Source organism: Phalacrocorax aristotelis, chromosome 7, assembly GCF_949628215.1.
Source record: "Phalacrocorax aristotelis chromosome 7, bGulAri2.1, whole genome shotgun sequence".
Taxonomy (NCBI): domain Eukaryota; kingdom Metazoa; phylum Chordata; class Aves; order Suliformes; family Phalacrocoracidae; genus Phalacrocorax; species Phalacrocorax aristotelis.
The window spans coordinates 35,022,026-35,032,700 of record NC_134282.1 but is presented as its reverse complement, the minus strand read 5'-3'; the positions used below and the strand labels follow the sequence as shown (position 1 = coordinate 35,032,700).

The following is a 10,675-nucleotide window of genomic DNA, read 5'->3' as shown; positions in this document are numbered from 1 at the left end:
AGGATTTCCTGGTTGATGTCGGCTGACCTCGAGGACTACAGGACTCTGAGACAAATGCAAACCGCAGTTTTTTTCGGCAAACTAAAAGCGCAGCGAGGAGGGAGGAGCGCGTGCCCTTCCGCAGGGCTGAGCTGTAGGAGAGAAGGCGAAGCGGGGGGAGACCAGACGGCAGTGCCCGTGCAGGCAGGGGTCGGGGCACCCTGGCGGTGCCCGGGGCGGGGGCGGGGGCGGCGGCGGGGCTGACCGAGGGCGCCGGGGCGGCCCCGGGGGCGGAGCCAGGGGCCGGCTCGGCCCTGCTACGGGTGTCCCGGGAGCGGGGCCGGCCTAGCGGGTGGAGGGCAGGGCGAGGGCGGGGCGGCTCTCGGGCCTGGCCCGCCCGCCGGGGAGGAAGGGGAAGAGAAGGGGGAGCGGGCTGCGCTGTTGCCCTTTTAAACGAGCGGCGAGTGGGTGCAGGAGGTTGATACAAAGGGAGCTGCCGCCGCTCTCGCCGTCCCCCGCCGGCTAGGGCTGCCCCGGCCCCCCCCCTCCCCCCCGTCATCTTCCGCCCCGCAGGCGCGGCCGGGGCCAGGGTCGGGCCGGGCTGAGGCGGAGGGAGGCGGCGGCAGAGCGGGCGAGGCGGCGCAGGCCCGGTCCCGGAGATGAGGCCAGGATGTCGGTGTCAGGGCTCAAAGCCGAGCTGAAGTTCCTCGAGTCCATCTTCGACAAGGACCACGAGCGCTTCCGCATCGTCTCCTGGAAGCTGGACGAGCTCCACTGCCAGTTCGTGCTCCTGCCGCCGCCACCGGGCTCCAGCCCGCAGCCGCCGCCGCCACTCACCATCCACTGCAACATCACGGTGCGGGGGCCGAGCGGGGCCGGGGGCGGCGGGGGAGGGCCGGGACACGGCCCGCCCTCGCTATTGTCTGTGGGGAGGGGGCGCAGCCCCTCCGCGGGGTGACTCAGCACCGGGGGGCTGCCGAGGCGCCCGGGCCCGATGTCCCCCTCCCTTTCTCCCCCACCCCGGCTCTGCGTTTTCTTCCTGTCCCCGCCGCGACCGTAACAAAAGTTGGGGAGCGGGCGCCCCTGGCCTCTCCTCCCTGCCGAGGCGGGGGCCCGGCAGCCCCTCGGGAGGCTCCGCCGGGGGAGCCGCAGCGGTGGGTGCGGGGGAAGACGGACGCGGACCGCCGCGCCGCCTGCCACTGCCTGCTTCGGGGCCGGGAGCCGGAACAAAGGGCGGCTGGGCCCGGGGCAGCGGGGGAGAGGGACGTCCCGGGCCGCCCCCCCGCCGCGGGCACCCGTCCCCCGGAGCAGCGGAAGGGCGATGGGGAGAGCAGAGGGGCGCCTCCCCGCCTCCCCCGTCCCTGAGGCGTCTCTGCGGGGCAGGGGGAGTGTTTTCCTTCCTTCCCCGAGCGGTGGGAGCCCGGGAGGGAGGCACAGGGCGAGCGCATTAGTTAGTGCGCCACACGGCCGCGGGTGGGGAAGGGCCGGGCGGGCGGGCCTTCCCCTCTGCTGGGGGCAGCCCGGGAGGCTCGGTGGGGGCGGCCGAGCCGGGGGGCCTTGGCGGTGGGAGGGACAGGGAAACTTTTTTCTTCTTGCCGTCCTGGAGGAATAAAATAGTGCTTCTGGTCTCCTGGCGAATAGTTGTTATCGTAATGGTAGCATTTACACTTGTAAAGAGGTTGGGAGCAGCTTTGTCGAATCTGAGGGACTTCTACTTGAGATGCGTTTGGGGATCTCTCATTTCTGTGGGGTTGGTTTGTTTTAAATGAGCGGGAGGGAAGCAGAGTAAAATGTTCATTGCTATGCGCCATAGTAAAAATCCTCTGTTTTTAAAAGTTTAGGGCCTAAACTTGCCTAAAGGATTTGAATATATTGGCGTCTGTGACTCACATATGTATAGGAAAGTGCTGGAGGTTCATTGTTCATTTTTTATTAGGTTGGCCATAGTTGTAAGTGAATTTAAATACCATATCAAGATTCAGCTTGACAATAGAGTATTGAAAAACTGCCTGTGTGAAAATAGTTAGTACATTTGGGTTTGAGGAGCTCTATAGCTTTTTTTGTCTTTTGCCTATAAAAGGATGAAAGTTTCAAGCAGATAATGTGGAGGCAGAAACATGCATGTAAGTGTAAATATTTGAGTACTGAGAGATGAAAACGTGCATGCAAACCAGACAGATTTAATGATCTCGATTGGCTCCTTACTTACCTTGAAGTAACTTTATGAAATTAGATGAGACTTGTTCAGAGGATCTTTCAGGTTTCACAGTTAATTGTTATGAGAAGTCAGATCTGTGGTCGTGGGACAGATGTTTATTTGACCGGACACTTGTATATACCTTTAAGACATAAGATGTGTTTTATAGTAAAATAAGCGAGATGCTTTGGTGTTCTTGTTTTTAGGCATGACCTATCAGGTGATGAACGGTGTGACTTCCTTTAAGTATTTTTTTTTTTATTCAGTAGAGAGTGTTTCAATGCCAATAAGTCTGGCTGTTTGTTTCCACACAACATGCTCTGTATCATAAGTCTCTCTCTAAAGAGTCTAATAAAAGGTCTGATGATTGTGCACCTGCAGTTGCCAGTTGAATTTGACAGGTTATTTGTTCATCGTTAGTTGACAGCTAACAGGGAAGTCGGTAGTGAGGGTTGAGGTTTATGGTGCCTTGGATTTGTGCTATGGTGTATATCTACTTCCATAGCTACTTCTGATAGTAATTCTTTCTTAACTTGCAAAGAGATATGCCCGCTTACTTGTAGGCCTTTGGTTGAGGTGTGTCTGAGCAAGTAAGAAACAGGCTTAGGTGACTCTTGCATTTTTATGTATTACTGAGGAAATAATGTCTGCAATCGGCTATTACAGTCACTTGTCCTAAAGGTTAAGAGGTGTTTCCCTCACCAATAGAGTTGTGGCATATGAACTTGCAAAAAGAACAGGAAAAGAGACGTTTCAAACTTTAGAGCTGAGACTTCTGCTTTGAAAAAAGGCTGCATTCGAGCTTCTTGAAACTTCTTTTCGGTTGTTTGTGAGCAGCTTTGTGATTTCCAATATTCAGTAATTTTTGGCTTTTTGTGGTGGGTGGCTATTTTTCCCATCTGTTAAAAATAACTGGGAGAAGGCAACTTGAGATACAGAGGTGGCTGTCTTGAAACAAGTGGGCAGCAGACAACAGAGCCAGAAAGAGAAAGCTGAACTCTGGACTTCTGTCCTAGTTTTTTGACACAAGTGTTAGAACTCCGAAGTGTGACAGAAGTTATTTCTTCCCCCCCCCCCCCCGAATTAACTCCTAATTGCCTCCAGTTTTTTCTATATGTACCGTGAACTAGAAAAGTATAAGTCTTGTTTGCTGCGCTTCAGAGGATCTGCAGGTACTGTGGGAACTAGAACTTCAAATGGTGGTAGCAGCATGTAAACACTGGTAAGGCTATCAAGTTGCTGGTAAATATGTTTTCCTGGGACACTCGCCCCCTACAATACTGATCAATGCAGCGTATTTCCCTTACTCAACAAAAGCTTACAGTAGATTGTGTGTCTGGACATTCAAGAATCCTGTAAAGGGGAAGAGTAAGCACAAAGCTCAATAATCACTTTTTTCATTGTGGTTCTGTTTGGGTACCACAATATTTTACCTGAAACAAAAGCTGTCTAGCAGTGTGTACAGATGCTGAAGTTATTGGATGGTGAAAAATCTGGTAGGGAAAGAAGCTTCCAGTGGCTTCTGCACTAAGTCTGAAAAGAGACCTGATAACTATGTGGCTCTCATCTTCAGAATGGATCTTTTTCTTTCCTCCAATCTAGAAAGGAAAGGGGAAACATTCTGCTGGAGAGGTGAGGGAGAATGTCTGCTCAGGAATTGCATGGATCTCCACAAGTCTCATAGACTACATTCCACAGTTAGATTAGAAGTCTGCCCTGGAATTTCTCACTGAGATAATTTTCTGATTGTCTGCAGTATGAACTTGTAGAACTGCCAAAGTTAAGCATTTGCTGCAGCATCCTAAGAATAGCCTACCTGCTTGATACAGAGCAATGGTTGAAATTAAAGCAAGATAGATTTTACTTGATAGCACTTCTGTTTCATAAAGTGACAGGCAAACTTTATCCAAGTCTGTCCTTCATTATTTCTGGTAGTGACCCATATTGGAACTTAAATAGTTAATCAGATTATTTTAAAGAGGCACTTCAGGGTGGAGTCATCTCTGTCAGAAACGTTGCTCCTTATTCCTGAGAACTATCTAATTATTGAACTTGTTCAGGCTGTGTACCTTCACATTCCCATTTTGTTATGCCAACAGCAGTGTCTCCATTCTGGAGTTTTATTTCTGTTTTTCTCAGGTTTCATTTTTATTTAACAGCAGCATGCCAATTAATCAAGGTCAGCAAACCAGTGTCCTTTACAATGTATATGTATTTATTCAGGTCCTGTTTTGTATGTTCTTTGAAATAGTATCAAAACAGCGGCCCTACTTAGAGGAGTGTTTTTATTGATCATGACTTTAGGTGAGTGTCTTTCAATGCAAACTGTAGTTTCAATTTGGTACCTTGTCAGACTTATGTCATAGTATTGCAAAGAGTGTGTTAGAATTATTTAATTTTTTTGTTATTGCAAGAAAAATGACTGATTTGGCCTTCTGTAAAATATCTCATATTTTTAATATAATATTTTCAGAGAAAAACTGGATATTAATATCTGTTCACCCATGTGCAAAACTACCTTTGAAATTCTGTGTCCTCAAGTAGTGCTTGCAGGTAGAACGGGGTTTGTGCCAGCTCTGTGTGGGAGCAGATTTTGCCCCAAACAGATACTGGGCTCTGATGTGCAGTGATATCCTTCATACATTAACAATTCAATTCACGTTAAATGGCTGACTCCAGTATTATTTTGCTTCTCTCCTGGAAAGAAGTATCTTCTGCTTTTGCTGAAAAATACCCTGCTGCTAACTTGGAGTTAGAAGCTACTATGAAAGACTTGGAAAGGTTGCTGTCTACAGATAAATGCAGTTGATAGGAGAAAACTTTATTTTCCCTTCTAAACCAGAATGGGTGAAAAGTTATCACCTGTGAAGCTTTTGACAAGTTGGTGTATATACAGAAAGTGAGCGTGTTACAAAATGCAGTAGTTTTTTCCAATGGCATAAGATTTTAATGTTAAATGCACTCCTACCTAATGCCTAGACAACTGATAACCTTTTAAAAAGGTTATTTATTTGTACACAGAACTAACCACATAACAAATGAGGTGTTCAGTTGAGGCCACAGATTTTTTTTTGATCACTAAACATTCTGTCATGAGGGTGAGACCTTTGCCTTGCAACCCATGGATACCAGGACTAGATAAAAGCATACACAGCTTTATCTTGATAATACATGCTTTTTTTAACTAGAAGCAGATATACTTGGAGTTTTAAAAATGATACTCAAGTAACTATTATCAAATGTAATTTATGCAATAGAAATTGAGACTTTTTTTTATTTAGCAAACCAAAATTAAGCAAACAAAAATTAGTAAAAGAGTGAGGATTTTAACTTTTCTTTGCATGCCAAGACTGTAATTGGAAAAGTAATATTTCAAAAAGGAGTAGGAGTGTCTGGAAGACATGGGACCTTGCTTTCTGACATCACAGCCTAGTTGTGCTGCATATGAAAGGCTGTAACCGGTACTTCAGGATTTTGCAGGTCAGTTGTTCTGTCCCCTCTATAATTTATGAAGTGCCTCAAAAATATCCTAGAAGGCCACAATGGTGGGCTTCAAATATAAATGCTGGCTTATGCTGAGGTTTTAATGTATAGGAAATCGCACTTATTTCAGACGAGTTACTCATGTGAATTAAGGATATAATTATTTCAGAACTGGGACTGTTGTGATCCTCAAAAGAGCTGTCCCTGCACTTTCATAATTAAAAGCAATTTTATAAAAAGGATTATTTATTTTTAGTTGGCATGCTGCCTCATGTTAACTGTTCAGAAGGTTTTGTAAAAGACTGAAAAATACCTGGTAATTTTTGTACCTTTCTTCACAGTCACTGATTTTAAGGAGGCCTATTTAAAGTAGGGCTACTTTGTAACAGGCATTTGATGGTATGTGATGGCTGCCTTTGATTTGTGTTACGGACAATATTTACTTTGTGTCAAAATTGGAGTACTGGTAGTTGACCTTACCAGAGATCGATCTTATGGCCCAAGAAGCAAGAGTATGTACTGCTACTCTTGGGTTTGGGTTGGTTGTTTTTTTTTTGGGGGGGGGGAGGGGGGGAGGGAGGGATAAGATTTTGGTTTTTCTTTCAAAGATTTTTATCAGTGAAATGAGAAAAATAAAGGAGTTCTGTAGAAAGTGCATTCTATTCTGGAAAATAAGGTTGCACTTCTAAATTCATAGTGGCACTCTGTCTACAATGGAACACTGTAAAAATCAGAAGTTATTAATGGAGTTGATCAAGTGTGTTCCCAGAAAAGAGTGACTTCATTCTGTCAGGCTTACTCAGACTAGAATGAATCTGCAGGTGTGTTTTTCTGTGTTATGCTGGGGGATATTTTGTGTTGATGACATACTGATATCCTCAAAAATAAGAATTACAATTGCTGGGAAGAACAAAGTATGATTGTGTCCTATGCACTCTGTAACGCTGCTGTCACTCACAGACCAGCAAAGGCTATGTTCCTTGTGGGGTGGCCAAAACTGAGTTTACTAGATTAATGGCCTGGCTGGCGTGTAAAAATTCTTTACTGGGTTATTGTTAATCTGGATCGTTTCCCAGTCTGGTTCACTGTGTGGCTGCACAAACAGCTGTACCATCACAACAGAGGGCATAGGAATGAGTGAGTGCTGGGGAAGACTGCTGAAGCCAGCATTGCCAACAGAGAGCTGCTTGCCAAGTTCTGGCTGAGTCCTCAGTGGCCCTTTGGATTGCTCCCATGCAGAATACCTGAGCCGGCATCAGTCCAGTGGGCCTACATGAGTGTCTGCTTTGTTGCAGTGATAGCTAGGTAGTGACAACTGGACCAGTCTAACTGGAAGTAGTTTGTTTGTTTACTTGTAAAATCCATTCTCCTGAAAGGAATTTGGAGATACAAAGATGGAGACAGTTTTCTAAGTAGTAGTATTGGGAAAAGGGGGTTGTGGGAACACAAGCTGATTAACAGAAACAACTACTGTTTTAGTTACGCCTCAGTGTGGGCTACTGTTCAGTACTGTCAGGTTGTTTGCGTTTTTGTAGTTTTGAAAGGTTATAAAACCTTGATTTCCTGGCTGAAGTAGATTTTTTTTTTTTCCTTCTTTCTTTAGACTATGAATGGTGATATACCATTTTTGAGACATGATAGCTCATGATTTAGTATGGATTTCACTGGATTTCTTCAGGCTGCAAGCTCTGTAGGAGAAGTGAAAATGACCTGTCACCAGCTCATAGAAGACAACTGGAAAATTAAATATTGATTATAGTAAGGAGAGGCTATTTAGTGTTTAGATCTTATATCAGCTTGCCTGTATTCAGTACAGTTGAAGCTAATATGATCAGAATAGTTCTCAGTTGATCTTTGCAGGAAGGAAACGTACCAGTTGAGGTATGTCTTAATGATTGCTTGCTTCTAACTGTAATCTTTAAGTGTGGTATTAAAATAATGACCTTCTGTGTTTTCCTTCTTTTCTTGCTCTCTCATCCGTACAAGATATTGTGCTGTATTAAGTACTGTGGAGCAGTTAGTGCGTGATTTCTTGAGAATTAGTTTGGACTGTATTCTCCTTTCTCACAGATCTCTAATTTTTTAACCCCTTTGAAAGAAAGAGTTTAATACAGTTGCAGATCTTGCAATAGCTTCTTCAGTGTTTATTCAGAAAGACAGAAACATAAACTCTGTCAGAACTTGTATAGTGGCATTAGAAACAAATTCAAGCATTCCTGTGCAGCAGTGTTCAAGCTACCACAGGCTTCCTTGAATTTTTGAAGTAGGAAATAACTGTGGTAGGAGTGTGGCATTTAACTTATTAATGGTAAACATTGATTGAACTCTATAATACTGAAATTTTATGTGGGGGGGACAAAGTTCCATCTAAATGGCTCTAATATGAAGGCCAGTGACTAAGCAGCGGTCAGGCCAGCTGTGTTCATGTTGCTGTGAGGGGAGAGCTCCAGAACCTTGCAGGTGGTGGCTGGAGTGCTGCTTGGGTGTAAGAGCAGTAGAGCAGCAGGACCTCTGTTAGCAGTGGGTGAACATGAAAAATCCTTGTATCTGCAGATGTGTCTGGAGCACTGCAAGTTTGTAAAGGGAGAGGGGAGAAAGGGAGAAAGTTGCTCTCGGGGAGCAGGAAAGGGCACAGAGGCTTTGATGGAAGAGGGGGTGAGCAATGTGGAGACAAGTTCCTGAAGGTAGAGAGAACAAAGAGGAGGAAGGGGAAGCCTGGATTTTTGGGTGACAGCAGAAGTGAGATCAGACTTTGCATGCTGAGGAGTAACTAAGTGATAAAAGCAAGAGCAGGTCTGCTGGGAAACTTCTATTTTTCAAGTTAAGTCAGGGAGAGTGTGACACATTGCAAGTTAGTTACAACCACTTCTTCAGTTCTAGCCACGTTAGAAGCCATTTCTTGCTACTCTGGCTTTGTGAAGCCAATGTTGATGATACCTTCTCTGAATGTACTTGTCTGTATAGTTGCAGAAGTAGGTAGTTAATAACTCTTGATGATTAGAATGAGTTGATAATTTGTTTCAAGTAGTCAGACTTCCTTCAGGAAGGCACATAAGATCCTGTGCTGCTGGTAAGGAAAGAGTTTGCAGATTTGCAAAATAGCTTTCTCTGTAGTGCACGTGTCTAGCTGCTTATGAGATAAACCATTGCCAGCTTGAGTGCATGTATAACGCGTGCATTATAGAAAAGAACCCCTTGTGGCTGAGGGCTCTAAAACAACTGTCTTCTGACAACTGTCAATATGACAAGCGCACAGTGGGTTTTTTGTGTATGAGGATGATAGGTTGATCCCACTGCTGCAAGATGCTACGATGAAAATCTGGATACTAGTATCAGCTCTACAGCCTTCTTACTGATAAGCAAGTCACTTAGTCTTCAGTGATGCTGTGTTCTTTGCTCAATTTTCAGCATGGATGATCTGTAACCTTATTTGTTGCTGTTAATAGTATTGGCAAAGGAATGTTTCTCAGCTCACTTAACTGGGATGGCCCTCAACAACAGTTCTAATTTTTCAGAGACTACACACTGCTCCTGAGCAACTGTCACTTGCTGTGTTGTTAGCTAAACCATGCTCAGTGTTAACTTAAGAGTTGTATTTGAGCAGCAGTACATAATCATTTGGTGGATTTTACTTCGGGTCCATACAAAAGTGTTTAGAGTGTTAGTCTTTTCTGTGAATTTATTTGAATGGATAGATGTCACGCTGCATTATGATGATGACCTAGAGAATAAAATGTTGCTTCACAGTGAAGGTCAATAACTGTGTTTTTAATCAGAAAAGTGCCTTTTTTGCTTTTATGCTCAAAGTTCGTATTTTAATTTCGTGTAGTTATATTACACTGGACAAGTAACGTGCTGCCTTTTGTTTGGTAAGGGGAGCGGACGAGGTTGTGGCAACTGGTAAGAGAATCTGATAAACCTGATTTTCCAAGGGTAATGTGCAATTTCACATATCAGAATTGGCAGTTGGGGCATTTTGTGTAGATTATGTAGTTTGAAGAATGACTGGCTGTACAAACTGGACCCCAAGAACATGGCCATAAGAAGTGTAACAGCTATGATGCTGCATCTCCATTCATGTTTGTGACCATTTGAAGTGATGTTTTGTGCCTTTGCTACATCGGTTGTATGTGTTTTGGGTTATTTTAAGGTAATGATGTTTGAGCAGTGAGAGGTTTAAATGCGTGTACCTGGATAGAGACATGGAAGTAAAATACAGAAGTAGCTTAGGTTATTTTATGAACGTAGAAATTATTGGCTTTTTATATGTGCCTGTCTGAAAGCAGCATTTGCTCAAGTCTTTTCCAGGGTATTTTTTTTTCCTCAAAATGTTATTTTCTGTCTTAAGTGTATCCAAAGTAAAAGTTAGATTCCGTAATAATTTCAAGGAATTCTATGAGCCTGGGTTGAAAAAAAATTAATTTGTGCAGATGAAGCTGCAACTTACAAGCTTCTTGGGTTTTGGAATAATTTTTACACAAGTGAATTGCTATTGCAATACTCTCCCTGATCATACTTATTTAGCTATGCTGTGGTCACCATCTTATGAATATTGGCACTTGCGGTTGCTGCTGAATCGTTATATTGCAAAATGTGTTCCATAATCTAGGCTTTCAGTTTGTTTAAAAACATGCTCTAGTCCATGTGAGCACCTTCTACAGCCACTTTCTGTACAAGTGAAGTGGCAGACCATCGCACGTGTGTCTATAAAAGCCTCATGTGACAGGACAGGGGGGACTGCTTTGCTCTGCCCAATAGGATGTCTGCTCTGAAGACAAAAGTGATGTCCATACTGGTTCTGTATGTTCATAAGAGAAACATTTCGTGGTGGTTACTTCTGTGGTAGCCTACTACAATCAGTAGAACTTGTTTGTCCAGAGAACTATATTTATTTTGGTTTGGGATAATTTGTGATTGTAGAGTGAATTTTACAGGCACCTATAGAGTTGTGGTTTGTTATGGTCTTTCTGTTCTGTGAGGCACATGCTTTTCACCCTCCCTTCTCTAACATTGGCT

The 10,675-nt window shown here is 44.3% G+C and overlaps 1 protein-coding gene across 2 annotated transcripts in view; it reads left to right on the top strand.

Annotated features, from left to right (window-relative positions):
* The first annotated feature begins 372 nt into the window (after positions 1–372).
* The window catches only part of UBE2Q2 (ubiquitin conjugating enzyme E2 Q2), a 50,401-nt gene continuing 40,098 nt past the window's right edge, over positions 373–10,675 (top strand). Inside the window, exon 1 of one of the 2 annotated variants that reach the window (XM_075099970.1) lies at positions 373–835. In XM_075099970.1, coding sequence (XP_074956071.1) covers positions 650–835 — 186 coding nt within the window. In that variant the 5' untranslated portion in view covers positions 373–649. The remainder of the gene's footprint in view (positions 836–10,675) is intronic. The other variant, XM_075099968.1, reaches the window with a different exon arrangement.